At 52.1% G+C, this 17164-nt stretch overlaps 1 protein-coding gene across 1 annotated transcript in view; it reads left to right on the top strand.

Moving 5' to 3' along the window:
• Positions 1-17164, top strand: part of FMNL2 (formin like 2) — a 112084-nt gene that overhangs the window by 63595 nt on the left and 31325 nt on the right. The window contains exons 2-6 of the mRNA XM_027902913.1: positions 366-449; positions 8541-8621; positions 11589-11665; positions 12677-12760; positions 14735-14887. Of these exons, the coding sequence (XP_027758714.1) occupies positions 366-449; positions 8541-8621; positions 11589-11665; positions 12677-12760; positions 14735-14887 (479 nt within the window). The remainder of the gene's footprint in view (positions 1-365; positions 450-8540; positions 8622-11588; positions 11666-12676; positions 12761-14734; positions 14888-17164) is intronic.

Raw genomic sequence — 17164 nt, 5'->3', positions numbered from 1 at the left:
CTGGCCTTGGACACTTCCAGGGATCCAGGGGCAGCCACAGCTTCTCTGGGCAACCTGTGCCAGGGCCTGCCCACCCTCCCAGGGAAGAACTTTCTCCTAAAAAAAGGAAACTGGAGCTCAGGACGGGTCCTCGGTCTCTCACCTCGTGTGGTCCCGTGCCCAGCCCTGCCCCTGGGTGCCCTGTGATTCACTGGGGGGCCAAAAAACCAACATCCAGAGGAGATTTCTCTGTGTAACTCTGTCACCAGGAGCTCACAGAAACCAATTACCCACCTGCAACCCCGCTGCTGGTGTTTGCTCCAGCGGGGTTCGCTCCAGCCTTTCCCTGCTGTCTGTGCCTCATGGCTCTATCCCTCTCCCCACAGAATTCCATGAACCTGCCTCCCGACAAGGCCCGGCTCCTGCGGCAGTACGACAACGAGAAGAAGTGGGAGCTCATCTGTGACCAGGTGAGGGGGCCCTGGGGGGATTTTGGGGAGCTGTGTCACCGCCCAGTGCTGCTGGTGGTGCCCTGCAGTCACCTCTCAGCCCGCTCTGTCCTGACCCCTGTGCTGAACACACGCTCTCAATCCGGGCAGTATTTGGGTCCCCACGTCCCCAGCATCGTCCCTGCCAGCAGTAGCTGTCACCTGCAGGCACAGGAGGCTGGTGATGCAGCCTGAACTCCCGTTCACCTCCAGAGGCTGCCCACGACCTCGGATTAGGCAGCGACAGATGCTGAGGCATCTCCGTGTGGGAGCTGGGCAGGCCTCGCAGAGCACATGACAATTAACAGGTTGGCTCTGCCAGGGTGCATAAGCAGGAGTGGCATTGCTGGGATAATGGATTGTGGAAGAGGTAGGATGTGCGTTTGGGAGCCAGCAGCAAAATCAGCGTCTGCCAGGAACGGCAGCGGTGATGGCTGATGGAAAATCATCCATCCAGGACTGGGAAAGGAGGGTGGTCACTTGAAATATAAACACAGGAATCCCAGGGTGGGAGTTTGGCAGGAGTCATGCTGGAGGTCAGGAATATTTGGGTAAATTTATGGGATATTTCCTATTTAGCTGCGACAGTGGTGGAGCCTCTGAGGAAACTGTAGAATCCCAGACTGGTTTGGGTGGGAAGGGACCTTAAAGCCCATCCAGTGCCACCCCCTGCCATGGGCAGGGACACCTTCCACCAGCCCAGGTTACTCCAGCCTGGCCTTGGACACTTCCAGGGATCCAGGGGCAGCCACAGCTTCTCTGCCCAACCTGTGCCAGGGCCTGCCCACCCTCCCAGCCAGCAATTCCTTCCCAATCTCCCATCTGTCCCTGCCCTCTGGCAGTGGGAAGCCATTGCACAGGCACCTTAAAGTAGAGCTGAATAAAGAATTACTTGGTCTTCTCCCATGAGTTTTCTGTGCAGAGAATGTAAAGCCTGACCTATTTAAAGTTTTGGTTTAGTGAGACACTGAAAAATTGCAGGAACTGCTGTGAGTGATTGTGGCCTCCCCTGGATCCCTGGAAGTGTCCAAGGCCAGGTTGGATGGGGCTTGGAGCAACCTGGGCTAGTGGAAGGTGTCCCTGCCCACGGCAGGGGGTGGGATGGATGAGGTTTAAGTCCCTTCCAACCCAAACCGTTGTGGGATTCTGTAATTCCGTGATTTGTTTCCTGGGTGTTTTCAGAGCTCAGGGAAGCGTGAGCTCCGTGTGCTGCCCTTGCTCCGAGCTGGCAGCAGGACAGGCAGAAGCAGTTTGATCCCAGCCTGGATGTGCAAATTCCCACCTCGGAGCTGATCCACCCCGTGCAGCTGCTGCTGATTCACTGCCGAGCTCGGGGATGGGAGGGCTGAGCAGATGGGAAGGAAATCTGCAATCTGGAGCAATTGTGGTTCTTAACAGCTCCTTGCACAACTCCAGTCCACCCCCGGGTTGGGATGAGGCCGCTTCCCATCTCCTGGAGAGGCAGGGAAGCGGCACAGGGCTGATGGAACCGGCACTGTGAGCTCAGCACTGCGAAGAGGAGGAGGAGGAGAGGTGACCATGTGCCACCCTGCCCATGTCCAACCGTGCAGGGGGACACTCCTGGGCACAGAGGGGCTCTCTGGGGTCAGTCCCATCCCAGGGGGGTCCTGCCAACCCCCTCTGAACCTCATCATCCTGAGCAGGTGTTGGTAAAGGCACCCAAATGCAGCAGATGGGGTGTGAAATATTTATGTGTGTCCCTGTAATGACGGGGCCAAAAGCACCTCCAGGAATAGGGTTTGGGGACAGGGGCTGAGTTTGCTGTGGGGGCATATTTTCACTGGTGTTTTTTTTCCCTTGGTTTCACCCCCCACACACACCATTTTCACCTGGTTTTGCTTGTGAATGAATGTAGCAGCTTGAGGGAATTAACTCTTTCTCTCCCCAACTTATATTTGAAAGGACAAAGTGTCCAGGGGTTGATCTGCACTGATGTTTTCTAAGTAGTCTGAAAGGCAGATCCTGGATGTTTGTACGTGGAATATTTTGAGAATATTGGAGACAGTTTGGCCCCCAGAAGGAACTTTCACTTTTGAAAAAGATTAACAAAACTGGGGGGAGCTACAGGTCTGCTGCTGATGCTGGTGATAATAATAATAATGATAATAATGATAATAATCATCATCTGCCATGAGTAGGATTATGTGCTTCGTTGGGAAACCTTGCAAGGGTTGCAGGGCTGGTTGTGGAGGACTCGTCCCATGTGGAATTTTGTGTCCTTTGTCTGTAAAACCTTGGAAGTGTCTCAGCATTGCACTGGTGTCCTCAGAGCCTGCTCCCTACCCTTGGTTAGTGGAGGAGGAGGAGGAGGAGAAGAGCAAAGCCAGAAAACTTGTTGCCCACCCTGGAGAGGGTCAAGGGTGGTCATCTGTGGGGTTGGCACTGGGAAGGATCCAGGCAGGGAAGAGGATGCCCCTTCCTGGTATGGGAAGCCAGGAAATGGGATCCACCACCCAGGTGGGTGCCACGAGGTGTTCCAGAGGGACAGGGATGTGGAGGGAAGAGGTTGGGAACATCTTCCAAAGTTCTTCATTGCCCTCTAATGGTAAAGGGTGGCAGGGGCATCACCACATCCTCACCTCGCAGGAGGTGTGTGGGGGTGGGGAGACTGGAAATGAAAGGTGTGTGGTTCACACCCAAACTATCCCCAGGGAGGGGTTTGGAGAACCTGGTGAAAGTCCAGAAGAAGTTGGTCCTGGTTGGTTTGGAGGCTGGTGGCCATCGTGGTGGTGGGTTTGTCCAGCAGCTCCTGGGTGGGGTCCTGTGCCACCCCTCAGCTTTGCTCCAGGGGTCTCCAACCCCTCCAGGCCTCTTTTGGGGGTAGTTTCACCCCACACAAGCCCCTCTGGGTGCCTTGGGGGGCTCCGTGTGCCATGTCAGGGGTTGTTTGCAATGGGAAGGGTGTGGGAATGTTGAATGCACAGCCCCAGGTGAGGAGGAGCTTGAGCCCCCAGCTCTGCCCGAGGGATCCATGGATCTCTGTGGATGCTGGTGGAGTGAGGAGCAGGGTTTTGTGGGAATGTTGTGCCACTGATTTGTCCCAAATAGCTCAGGGGAGCGCCAGCCCTCTCCTCAGAGCTGTTCTGGAGGGGCAATGTCACCACGTGGTGCCATTGACCCTTGCCAGTACCCAACCAAGCCTTTTCCATCTCTTCCCAAGGGCTGCATTTACACCTCTGGGTTGAGAACCTTTTCTTAAAAAAAGCTAGTGACTGTCAGTGAATCTCCCCAGCTGGGGGGAAATACAGGGGAGAACATAACAGGTTGTAGTGGCCTGGGGAGCTGTTGAACTTAGAGACACCCCTGGCTTTGTCTGGCTGGGTGGCCCTGAGAGGGGACTGGAGGAACATCAGACACAGAGGGCTGGGGTGGCTGGAGATGAGGCACGAGGGGTGTCCAAGGCTCAGGGTGGTGGGGCTGATCTCCAGCTGATCCCATCGGATGCTCCGTGTGCTCCCCGAGCATTTGTGAATCCTAGGAATGAAACAGCTTAGCCAGGGTGATGCTGGTGATGACAATAACACATGTGCTGATGCAGAGAAATGCCCTGAATGTTTTTTGGGAGCCAGAGGTTGTTGGAGGAGCCACGATTTCCTGGTTACGGAATTAATACGTTTTCCAGAGTCGCGTGACCGGGAGATGCGTCGAGGTCTCTGCAGGATCATGTGGAAGAGGAAATGCAGAAATCCAGCAGTTCCTCTTGGCTGCTGAAGTAAAACCCCCCCCCAGCCCACGTTGTTTTTTTAATCCATCGTAAAAGAAAGGGCTAATTCTGGATGTTGCTGGTAAAAGAGGCACAGGAGAGTGTTGTGCTGCTGCATCCAGGCTCTCCCCCTGGATTACAGGATCATGGAATGGTTTGGGTTGGAAGGGATCTTAAAGATATCCCATTCCACACCCTGCCCTGGGCAGGGACACCTTCCACTAGCCCAGGTTGCTGCAAGCCTTGTCCAGCCTGGCCTTGGACACTTCTAGGGATCCAGGGGCAGCCACATCTTCAGTGAGTTTCCAAGTGGTTTTCCAAGGGGCCTTTGTCCTCGGGAATTAAGTTAGTTTGCTTTGTGGGTGGCTGACAAAGGCAGTGGTGAGTTGTTGCTGCTCTGCCTCTCCTTTCGGGTCTGTGGGTGACGTTGGTGCTCACATGAGTCACCCAGAGGAGATAAAACGGGTTCCATCAGGATGGATTAGCGTTGTTGTGTCTGAAGGGCTCAGTCCCGGCGGGGCCGGGAGGAGAAGCCACCACGTCCGTCCCAGTCGTGACGTCACCCCCTGGCTCGTGCTGTTTGCTGAGCAAAGTTTGGGCCACTCAGATCTGCATTTTAAACTTCATGTGCGTGTGGTAAAACCCCCCCAACCCTCCGACCTCCTCCTTCAAAGAGTGTCAAACCCTCGCCGTAAAAATCGGGATTTGGAGAGCGGATTTGGCCGGGGAGCGGCTGGGAATTGCCAGGAGTGGAGAGGAGGAGCAGGCAGGAGAAAGCAATGAATCTCAGCTCTTTATTTCTGCTTTCTGAGGCACGTGGTTTGCAGAGCAGGGCCTTGGTGCTGGCTGGGAATTGTGGTGGAGGACCCCAACTCCACGGCACTGATGGGGAGAGGAGTGTCAGCCTCCAGCCAGCCCCACCCCGTGGGAGCTCCCAGTCAGTTTTTTGGGAGCAGGAGAGTTGTAACAAGGCACTCAGGGTGATCCAGAGGCTTCAGGAAGCCTCAGGCTGCCCTCTCTGCACAGCACCAAGCCCTGATTCTTGCAGCTTCTTAATGAGCCTCTAATGTAAAACAGCCAAAGCTGGATAAACCCAGACAGTCATCACAGCCAGGAAAGGGCAGTTTTAAAGGCTAATCCCTCGTGGCTTTCCAAACCAGAAAAAAAAACCCAACTCAACACTTTAAGGGGCTTTGAAAATCTTTCCAGGACTAGGAGATGTTTCCCATAAGTGGTTCTTGGTCACTTGTTAGGGAAAAGCATTGCTGGTGGCTGCTGTTTCATGGATAATGGCTCTAAAATCCTCCAGCCCGAAGGATTCCACTCCACAGGAATAAGCAGCGTCTTTTTAACTGAAGTTGCTGTAGAAATTATTACATAAATACATAATTACAGCCAGGTATTAAGAAAACAAACAAAAACATCGAGTATCTGCAGCCCAGACTGCAAAACGTGCTCGTTGAGTCTCCTTAAACATTTTCGTTTTGAAGACTCCGGCTATTAAAGCTGGCAGTTGGGAAAAGCTCCTGTCACCTCAGCAGCTGATTAGTTGGGAAGAGAAATAAATCCTTCAGAGCAAAGTAGCTCCTCTGGAGGATTAGACTAAACCCAGCAGGAGAGAACCCCCAAAAAGGGAGGGGCAAATGGGAGAGGGGAGGTGTAGCCTTGCTAGGCTGGGATGCTGCTGTCAGGAGGAGCAGGGGGTTGGAACTGGATGATCCTTTGGGTCTCTTCCAACCCAAACCCTTCTGGAATCATTCTGTGACCTTTGGCTCGGTGCTCCACCACTTGGAGATGCAAAGAGTAGGATTTGGACGTGAGTGTCAAGTGGCACAGTGAGAACACTTTTACCCTGGTGGGTTTTGTAGTAAAGAGTGGGATTATTGAAGTGCTGCAGCATCTCTGGAACTCGTCGGGAACTGCTGAGGGGGAAAATGAGGAATGGTGTGGTCTCCAAGGTCCAGGTACCTCCACAGCTCTTCACTGGTCAACCATGGGCCAGATTCTCATTTACAAAGTGCTTTTTTGTCTGTCTGCCAGTGGGAAGGAGTTTTAAAAGGGGTTAATGGGTGGAAAATGCTGTTAAATAACTTATATTTATGCCCAGTGTAAAACCACAGTGTCCTGGAGGGGCTGTAAGGCTGACTCAGAAACTGGCCCAGCACAGTCCTGTCAGACTGACAGAGGGAAATTTAGGTTTGGTATTGGGAAGGAATTGCTGGCTGGGAGGGTGGGCAGGCCCTGGCACAGGTTGGGCAGAGAAGCTGTGGCTGCCCCTGGATCCCTGGAAGTGTCCAAGGCCAGGTTGGACGGGGCTTGGAGCCACCTTGGATAGTGGAAGGTGTCCCTGCCCATGGCAGGGGGTGGGATGGGATGGGCTTTAAGGTCCCTTCCCACCCAAACCATCCTGGGATTCTGTGATTCCAGAAAGGGGTCTGTCTGAGCCATTGGAACCGTCTGAGATGAGATGGCTCCAAGAATCCGTGCTGTGGAGCCAAGAGGAAATCATGGCCATGGTGCAGGGGGAGGATGGAGCAGGACAGCCCCTGGCGGCGTCCCCTTGGCCAGAGAGGAGCTGTCAGTGAGGAACTCTGCGTTTTCTGGACTGTTTTATAGATAAGAAAGGAAATGCCCATTCCAGAGCCGTGTTTGGCCCGTGGGTGTGAAGGTGCCTGGAAAAAGACTCCGGTTGTAAAAGAGGAAAGCCAAGTCTGCTGCGTGTCCTCAGAGCTCTCACCAGGGCTGAGGGACCAGGGCAGACTTGTGTGTTCATTTTTTCCTGCTGATCACGGTGAATTGCCTTTTTTTGCAGCAGGATAATAACAGGAAGAACTCGTGGTGTTCAGACAGTTCTGGTAACTGGGCAGCAGAGTCCTGTTCGTTCTGGAATGACTTTGGGATAACGTAGTCAAGATTGCATCCTGACCTAATAAAGGGAGGGTTCAGATAACAGTTATAAAATGGGACATTGCAGGAGGAAATTGGGATGAGGTCTTTCCTCCAGGGAGAGGGGCAGAACAGTTTAGAACTCTTCCAAAGATACAAATAGCATCAGGACTTTTTGGTAATGCTCTTAACAGGTTTGGACAGAGCTCGCTCCTCATGGAACAACTCGTGTTTCCCAGCAGCTTTGGTGGGATAAACTTCCAGCAGGCCATGCCACTGGGAAAGCAGGGAAAAATCAAGGAGCTCTCAGGGTACAGGCTCTGCAGACCTTGCGTTGGTCACCAAAATCTGTGATTCAGGCCCAGATGGGGCTGATGGGGGCTGATCGGAGGTCGAGTGTCCCCCTGGCCAAGGGGTTGGAATTTTGAGGGATGAGTCTCAAAGGAAGGCAGGGATTTCATGGCCTGGACTGGCAGCAGGTGGGTGGGTGGGATGGGGAAGGGGATCTCTGTGTGTGACAGGAAGCAGGAAGGCAGGTGAGGGCCATGAGGTGTTTCTCATGGGGAAAGCCCACCAGGGGCAACCTGCCCTCCTCCGTGTCCTGGGGTTGATCACCTGATTCCAGGGAATTCCAGTGGGACAGGGACGGGCATCAGATCCATAATTTCCCTGGGAAAAGCAATGGTGGCCTCAGCAGCATTTGCTGCTCCCTTCCTGGTGAGACCCCCCCTTGCAGAGCTGCCTCCAGCTCTGGGATCCCCAGCACAGCAAGGCCAGGGAGCTGCTGGAGCCAGCCCAGAGGGAGGCACCACGATGATCAGAGGGATGGAGCCCCTCCTGGGAGGAAAGGATGGGAGGAATGGGATTGTTCAGCCTGGAGAAGACAAACTGGTGGGCCCTTTCCAGAGGTAATCCAGTTTAATATCACAGAGTTGGAATATTCCTTCTTCTTGCTAATAATGCTGCTCTTTGGTTCATCTTTCTGGGATCCCAGCAAGGAGTGATGAGGCTTCTCCCATGCCCATGCACTGTGGTTTTGGGCTTTTTCCAAGTGATAAAAGAGGTGTCTTGGCTTCTGTGGTGATGGTTTCAATCAAACGTGGACCTGCATCCACTTTTCTACCCCTTCTCCTTCCTCTCCTGGAGAGCAGAAACCCCAGAACTCCAGATGTGTGTGTTTGTTTGTGTAATTAAAATTCAGAATCGTCCCTGAATATGGAACATGTATTTTTATGCATCTGATATAAATATCCAATTTCAGACTATCAAGATACATACGAATATATTTTATTTACATGCATATCATATGTGCATAAATTACATCCTTAGGAATGTAAGGCATGTACACATCAAACTATATCCTAATTATGTAGCCTTTAAATGTATATGTGGTTTGTATATAGAACAAGTAAATACAGAAGATGCTGTGAAGTGGCTGATGTTTATTCTTGTCTCCTTTGCAGGAAAGATTCCAAGTGAAGAATCCTCCACACACGTACATCCAGAAATTAAAGGGCTATCTGGACCCAGCGGTAACCAGGAAGGTGAGGAGCATCCTGTTTCCTCTTGCTGTCCCTCATCCCTCATCCAGGATGGTCCAGGTTCCTTCCTGCCTTTGTGTACATTCCCTGAAAAGCCTCCCTTCAGAAAGGAGTTGGGAATTTCGCTGCAGTTTTCCCAGCTCGGGGAGGGGAGCAGATGCTGGAAAGCCAAGGACCATCTGACACTCGACAGGACTTGTTTTAACAACGTCAGCTCCAATAAACAGTGGGACAAATTACCACTGAGCTGGGCTGCAGGCCCGGTTTTCATGTGGGCAGGAATTAAAGCCGCTGTCTGAGGGCGCTTTGCTCACCCTCGTGAAGGGGGTGTTGAGTTTGGAGTCCCTTTCCCTGGGAATTTGCAGGGCAGAGGTTCAGTGCAGCTGGCCCAGTTCACTCCCTGTGGGGTGTGTTCATGTGGCACAGGCTCCTCCATCCTTTTGCCTGGTCTTTTATCCCAAATATTTTGGAAATCACTTGTGAAAGACTCAGATGCTTCTCTGAGTGTGGATTCTGTGCTGGGATGTGTCTGGGGCTGGTTCTGGTATTACCGAGGCCAACTCTGATGGGCTTGTTATAAAATCGTGGAATCACAGAATTGTGGAGTGGTTTGGGTTGGAAGGGACCTCAGAGCTCATCCTGTTCCACCCCCAGCCATGGGCACTGGGCCAGGTTACTGCAGCCTGGCCTTGGACACTGCCAGGGATGGGGCAGCCTGGGCCAGTCCCTCACTGGGAAGACTCAGGAATATCCTCCAGGATTTCAGACCCTCAGTAAACGCTCATCCTATTTCCAAGTCCATGGCTGAACCTTTGGGATTTAACCCTGTTGGCCATCAGCTCACATCCTGTGGGACGGCTGGAAGAGCCTCTGGAAAACACCCAAAAGAGGCAGCAGAGGAGATCCTGCCTTGGACTGGCTCTGCCTTGCCCTCGACAATCCCAGCTTTGTGGTGCCAGAAAGAAACCCTGCAGGAAAACACGGATCCTGACAGGGGGCTTCCCTGGAGGTGCTGCTGCATCCCTGGGACAGCAGCAGGGACACGGAGTGCCCTGTGCTCCAGCTCGTGTTTCCCGGTGCCCTGGGACAGTGCTCCTCTTGTTGGCACCCCTGACCATGAGGAGGAGCCCATTCAGCGGGATCCCACTGAGTTGGAAACCTTTGGATCTGCCTGGAGCTGCTCAGGGTTGTTTTGAGAACGGGGTGAACGAGGTCTTTGTGTTTTTCCTCCTGAGGGGTTCCGAGGTTCGCTGAGTGTTTGGCTTCGCTCCGTGGGCCCACATTGAGGCCTTTCTTGTCCTGGTGCCACTCTTGAGGGTCCCATGACAAATGACAAACCCAAAGGGCCTAAAAATAACCCCGCTGAGTTCCTCTTTGTTGGGGTTGTTCCGTGTCACCCTCAGCCTTTCCTGAGCCCGGGCTGTGGCATGGAAAGATGTGCACGTGGAGATGGGAGAGCTCCTCCCACTGGGATTATTGCTGGGATTGAGGTGGTGTCAGTGGTTTTGCTGCTGATCCCCAGCGTGGCCAAGGGGAGGTGGCTCCAAGCTGCTGGAAGGGGGGTGTTTCAGCTCCTAATTGGGGTTGTAATGGCTCTTCCCGGGAAAACGATTGCTGTTTGGCCGAGCTGAGCTTTGGAGCAGGGAATAAAAAGGAATAAAAAGGTGTTGAAATGACACATTTTTAAAAGCAGCTGCAGTTTGGTGGCTCTTGGAGCTCATTAGGCACCAAATTGGGTCATTAAGGGGCTGAGGGCGCTTGGTTTGCTCAGCTGGAAGAGACTGAGGGGAGACTCATGGGGGTCTGCGGCTTCCTCCGGAGGGGCAGCCCCAATCTCTGCTCTGGGTGGCAGGGACAGCACCCAGGGAATGGCTGGAGCTGTGTCAGGGCAGGCTCAGGGTGGATCTCAGGGAAAGGTTCTTCCCCCAGAGGGTGGTTGGCACTGAACAGGCTCCCCAGGGCAGTGGGCACAGCCCCAAGGCTGCCAGAGCTGCAGGAGGGTTGGGATGATTCTCTCAGGGACATGAAGGGATTGTTGGGGTGTCTGTGCAAGGTCAGGGGTTGGACTGGATGGTCCCTGTGGGTCCCTTCCAGCTCAGGATATTCCAGGATTCTCTGATGCTCCCTGCCCTGGTGGCAGAGCAGCCTGGCCTTGCTGGGGGTGACAGTTCCATGTGGGAATGTGCTGCCTGTTCGTGCCATGCCCTCCCAGCCCATCACCCATCTGCCTCCTTAAACATCAATATCTGACCTTGATTTCTGGGCAGGGAAGGTTTTATGTTGCTGGAGTTACAACTGTGTGCTCTGAGCTAATTAAAGAGGTGTAGAGAAGCTGTGTCTGAGCCATGGGCAGGGACACCTTCCACCAGCCCAGGTGGCTCCAACCTGGCCTTGGACACTTCCAGGGATCCAGGGGCAGCCACAGCTTCTCTGCCCAACCTGTGCCAGGGCCTGCCCATCCTCCCAGCCAGGAATCCCCTCCCATTCTTCATCCACTTTGGCTCTCCTTTCCCTTGTTCAAAAATGAGGATTTGCCCAGATTTATCCAGCTGCTGTGGCACTTTCCCGTGGGCAGGGGAGAAGAAGACAATCCTTCTCCAGGTGGGAGAGGAGGTGACCTCGTTGTCTCTCTCTCTACCCCTGGTTTTGCAGAGGAAGGAGAGGATCTGCTCTAGAGCTCAGCAGAGAGTTTGATGCTAAACCAGAGCTTGTTTCATAAAGAAAGGTTTATTTATCTACGGGCTTTTAATTTTCCTAATCCTGGAAGCTCCAGAACGTTCCTGGGAACAGAAGTGTTTCCTCCACGCGTGTTTTTGTTGACTGCTGGAGTGTTGTCGGTGCATTCCTGGGGATTTTGAGGAGCTCTCAGTTTAGCTGAGAACTGTTTTCATTATCCAGTCTGAGATGTTGATGTTCTTTAACAGCATCCCACGACTCTAATTGTTATTTTTGCTGCTCCCTCCATTCCAGAAGTTCCGAAGACGAGTCCAGGAGTCGACCCAAGTGCTGCGAGAACTGGAAATTTCCTTAAGAACAAACCACATCGGGTAGGGAATTTTGGTGCCTCCGCTCCCAGATTTATTTTTTTTTCCACATCTCCTGATGGATGTCTCTGAGAAAACATCTCTTTGCATGTCAGGCAGTGATACCACTTGACTGATCGGTAAAGCCTGCGGGGCTTAGTTAAGCAGAGCTGGGCACCCTCAGGGGAATAATTCAGCTTTAATCCTTGCCTGAAACATTCACCCATCTCTGTGAAGGCTGAGGAGACACTGAAGTCAACTTCTGCCCATCCTCAGCCCGTAGTTGTGTCTAGAATAGTAATAGAGCTAAATATATATTTTTATTTATTTATTTATTTATTTATTTATTTATATAAACACCCCCCCCACACACACCCCCACCCTCCTCGCTGTTTAGTACCTGTAACATGGTGCAGTTCATGAAGTCTGAAGACCAGAATAACTCAAAGGTGATGAATTCCCACCCTGGCAGCCTGGGGCTCCATATCCCTCCCTGGATCCCCAGGAATTCCAGTGGTACCTCCTCACTCCCAGCGGGATTTGCTGCCCTGGTTGGGGTTGAGAGCTGAGCTGGGCTGTACTGAGACTCTTTTGCCCCCCTGGCTTTGCCCCTAAATGGATGGAATTCCAAACTTCACTTGGCATCTTACGAATCTTAGGAAGATAACTGACTTTTCTGAATTATTTTGTGAAACTCAGGGGCCAAAATTCGCTGTAACAGGTTAATACCTTTTAAAAAGAGAAGGCCAAATTACTGCTGAGTGCACATCCAGGATATCCATCAGATTATTCTTTTCCTGCTGTGCTGCCTTTAGGCTTTTATGGACATTTAGAGATCAGGATGGGATCAAAACTAAGCCAGGTCCCTGTGACTTTGTGTGTGTGGAGGTGACCATCACAAAAAAACCCCTGAGTTCAGTACGTTTGTAAAGCCTTTGAAAGTCTTCTGAATAATAAAGGTTATTTTTAAAACCCTTTTTTTTTTTTTTTTTTTTTCTCTGAGGGAAAATTAAGGTTCTGATGTTTCTTTCGCAGGTGGGTGAGGGAGTTCCTGAATGAGGAGAACAAGGGCCTGGATGTTCTGGTGGAGTACCTGTCCTTTGCACAGTATGCAGTCACGTGAGTACCACCTTCCTGGGGCATTCCTGCTGGGAAATACACAGTCCTGCTGGACATCAGGGAATATTCCATCACGGGAAGAGTGCTCAGGCATTGGAAGGGGCTGCCCAGGCGGAGTCAGCAGCTCAGGAACGAGTGGATGTGGCACTTGGGGACATGGCTTAGTTGCCAAGGTGGTGTTGGGTGAAAGGTTGGACTGAATGACCTTGGAGGCCTTTTCCAGCCTTAGTAATTCCATGATTCTGGGTCCAAAGAGCAGACAAAAGGGTAATTTGAGTCTGGAGTTATTTCACCCCAAGCCTAAATTTAAACCTTGAGGTTTTTTTATCTCCAGGGCTGTAGTGACACATGTTCAGCTCTGGCCTCTGATCCTCTCAGGGGTGCACAAAACCAAATGTGTGGCAGGCTGGAGGCTCCCTTGGAAACAGGTTTGGAGTCGGTGCCCAACCCTAAGGAATTGTGTCCCTGCTGTGTTCAAAGGGCACGTCCACACCCCAGGCAGAGCTGGGGGTGTCCTGGGCAGCAGATGTGCTCCAGGAAAGCAGGAGGAATTTCAGGGGGAAGGCTGGAAAGCAGTTTGTTCCCTCCTGCCATCTGGGTAGTGTGGGGTCACATTTATTTAGTTGTGTGGGTGATGAATCGTGGCACGTGTTCTGAAAGCAGAGTGGGGAAATGACCTTCCCTGAGTTGTTGTATCACAGGACTGCAAGTGGATTTGCAGCAGAGAATCTGTTTTAAGTATTTATTTGTTTTATTAATTTATTTATTGTCATGGAATCGTCCCAGACTGGTTTGGGTTGGGAGGGACCTTGAAGCCCATCCCTGCCACGGGCAGGGACACCTTCCACTAGCCCAGCTCCAAGCCCTGTCCAACCAGGCCTTGGACACTTCCAGGAATGGGCCATTATATCCACATTAATTCAGGGTATTGTAGCAGATTTTTTTATGTAGAAGTGTCCTAAAAGAAGCCTTAAGTTAAAGACACTGATAATCTATTTTTAGCAGAGCTGCCCTCAGATTTATGGTATATCATTGCACAGTAAAGGGATTTTTGGTGGGGTTGCAGAAAAATTAATGAGGGAAAATTATATGGTTTAAAATGTTGCTAACTGGAAAAAACTGTGCAGAGCAAAAAGAAATGTTTAGGGAGAGACTCTCTTCCTAAATTTACACAAATGCACGCAAGTGACTCGCTTGGTTCTTCCCCCCTGACATGGTAAACATGAGTAATAACCTCAAAAGCTGTAAAGGGAACAAGAATTCCTGCTTGAAACAACAGAACAACGGGCAGGGAGTCAGCACTCGAAGAGGATCTGGGGTGGTGATGGTGACTTATTGCATGTGCTGGGAGGTGGTGGAGGAAACCAAACTGGTGCTTGGGCAGCTGAACTGTTGAGATGAAATGGAGAGGGGTCCCAGCATTCCCACTCTTTGCTTCAAGGCAGAGCTGTTCCATCAGCAGAACAGCCAGAGCTGGATTTGTGTTGTGTTGAGGTAGAAAAATATATCCAGCTGATCCTGGAAGGATGTAAAATCCACGTGGATGTGGCACTTGGGGACGTGGTTAATGGTGGCCTTGGCAGTGCTGGGGGATGGTTGGACTTGATGGTCTTGAAGGCTTTTCCAGCCTGGAAGAATCTGTGATTCCGTGATTTCCTTCCCCCCTCTGGAGCTCATCCCTTTTCCCTGGACTTTGCCGTGTCCCTCAAGCCCCACATTGTCCTTAACTCTCCTTTTCCATCACTGTTTCACTGGATCACACGATCCCAGACTGGTTTGGGAGGGAAGGGGCCTTGGAGCAGCTGGTGGAACAGTTGGACTCGATGGTCTTGGAGGGCTTTTCATTTGATCTCGTCAAACCTGGCTTTGTGCAGTGACTGTGATTCCCCCCCAAACCCAGAGCTGCTGAACAGGAGGGCAAACTTGGGCATCTCTCGTGTCTAACCCGGCACTGGAACTCCCGTTTCCCCTCAGGTTCGACTTCGAGAGCGTGGAGAACAGCGTGGAGAACCCCATGGACAAGTCCAAGCCCTGGAGCCGCTCCATCGAGGACCTGCACCGGGGCACCAACCTGCCCTCGCCGGTGGGGAACAGCATCTCCCGCTCGGGCCGCCACTCCACCCTCCGGTACGGGGCCCTCTGGCCGGGGGGGGCTTCTCCCCCCTTGCAGTGCTCAGGGGAAGCCGTTCCTCTTCTCCAAAACGTGCCTCAGGATTTCCACGGGCCCGGCCAGGCTGGGGCTCTCCTCTGTGTCCCGTCTCTTCCAGAAGCACGTTTCCTTCCGCGCTGCCACCCACCAGATCCGCTGTGTTTTTTCTGAAAGTCCACTTCCATCCTTCAAACCTGTGTGCCTCTCTCACCACCCCACGCTTTGCTACGGAGTCTCCCTTTCCCAGTCCTGCCCCATTTTTGTTGTTGGATTTGTGGAAAAGGCGGGATCATTTCCCAGGAGTGGTTGACAGCCAAGCCTGCCCCATTCCTTGGATGTTCCACTACTGAAACCAGGCACCTCCCTCAGGCTCCAGCAGTGTTACCTGGAGTGCTGGATGCTTGGGGTTTTTTTTTTGGTTGCTACAAAGCCCTGTGAGTGTAGAAGAGTCCAAAAAAAGATGGAGTCAGTGAGAACTGGCTTCCAGCTCTTTCCTTGCAGCAGAGGTTGTTTTGCTTTGCCAGGCAGGTGACCTTGACCCTTGGGTTGATGCTCAGTGCCCGAGTGGCTCTGGAGCAGTACCTGGAAAATTGAGTTCCCAGCCCTCAGGCAGTGGAGAGGAGGAGCCAGGCACAGCTCTGGTAGAGAAATCCAGGCTCTGGAGTGCAGCAAAATCACTTGAGCCATTGATTTATTATTTTTTTGAGTGTTTTTGGTTTTCTCTGCTCCTTAATTGCTCTGACAGGAACGGCAGAGCCCTGTGCTGGTTCCATCTGTTTTTGGGAGGAGAGCTTGGGATTAGAAATGCCTGAGTCAGGAATACATTACATGTCTCTTACATTGTTTCTCTTCCTTTCCTTCCATCCTTTTTCCTTTCTTACATCTCCCTTTATTCCTCACCTCTTTGATTCCCCCTCTCTCTGTCTCCTTCATTCCCTTCTCCCTCTCAAAACGCTTCTCTCTCACCCTCCCCTCCCCTCACACACCATCAGATTGGTTTCTCTGCCCGAGCAACTTGAGTTCAAACGCTGCCAGAGCTGCTGGTCAGCCACCTGCCTCTGGAGCAGCTTCACTTTGGGCTCTGCCGATGAGGCTCCCGGCCGGATAATCCCGTAAGTCCCGAGTGGAAGGTGCTCCGGAGCCGGGGCTGCGCAGGGCATGGAGCCAGGGGCCAGCAGTGCCCCCCATGCCGGATAATCTGGTATCCACACCGCTGGCCGTGCCCCAGGGGGGTGTCCCAGCGGGTGGCTATCACATTATAGAATTCCCAGAGTTGTGGCTTCCGTAGAGCGGCGTTTTCGCGGAGAGCGGGAAACGGGGCTGGCTTGGGAGCGAGCTCCGAGTTCTCCCGGTCCTGCTGCGAGTAGCGTTGCCAGTGTTGTACCTGGAGCATAGAGCCTTTAGTTGTTGTCCATCTTTTTTCATCTTTTGGTTGTAAATAGAGACTTTATTCAGAGAAACAGAATTTAACACCACGTTCTCCAGCCGAGTCCCTCCAGAGCCATCTCAGCGCTGGGGCAGCTCAGGCACAAACTGTGTGGAATTGGCACGTTTGGATCGGTCTTTGTTGTTGGTCTTTTTTTTTTTTCTTTTTTTTTTAACTCTGTGTTTTAAAATGTGTGTTTTTGAAAAGGCGTGGTTTGAAAATGTATATTTTTCAATACCTGGGGACGATGTGTATTTAAAAAAGGAAAAGCTAAAGGTAGGTGGGCAGCTTTTAAGAAGGTTGTTTTTTGTTTTTTGTCTTTTTTTTGTGGAATTGCTAAATAATTGAAATGGAATCTGTTCCTGAGAATGAGGTAGGTGCTCATCAGGTGAGGAGGGGTGTGCAGGGTAATGGTTTTGGGCAAAACCAGGAGGTTCCTTCCCTGCCACTGAGTGGTAAATGAGGATCGTGGGATGTGTGGACAGCCAGGCTGTGGGTTCTGCTGTGTCCTGGAAGCTGCTCTTCTGTCTTTCTCATGGAAACCATTCAGGTGGGAGAGAGGAATCCAGAATCCCAGGATGGTTTGGGTTGGAAGAGACCTTAGAGCTCATCCCATTCCACCCCCATGCACTGGCAGGGACACCTTCCACCAGCCCAGGTTGCTCCAACCTGGCCTTGGACACTTCCAGGGATCCAGGGGCAGCCCAGCTGGACTGAAAGATGTGCTCCTCCCTCTTGGATGAAAAAGGAGAAGGCTGTCAAACCTTACCAGGATAATTCCAAATTCCGGAGCTGGCCCGGGGTGGACTCGGAGCTCTGGGTGTCCCTT

Source organism: Empidonax traillii, unplaced genomic scaffold (assembly GCF_003031625.1).
Source record: "Empidonax traillii isolate 1590-97213 ecotype Southwest subspecies unplaced genomic scaffold, ASM303162v1 scaffold920:size239203, whole genome shotgun sequence".
Lineage (NCBI taxonomy): Eukaryota > Metazoa > Chordata > Aves > Passeriformes > Tyrannidae > Empidonax > Empidonax traillii.
The sequence above is the reverse complement of the archived record's forward strand: the minus strand, read 5'-3'. Positions and strand labels throughout refer to the sequence as shown.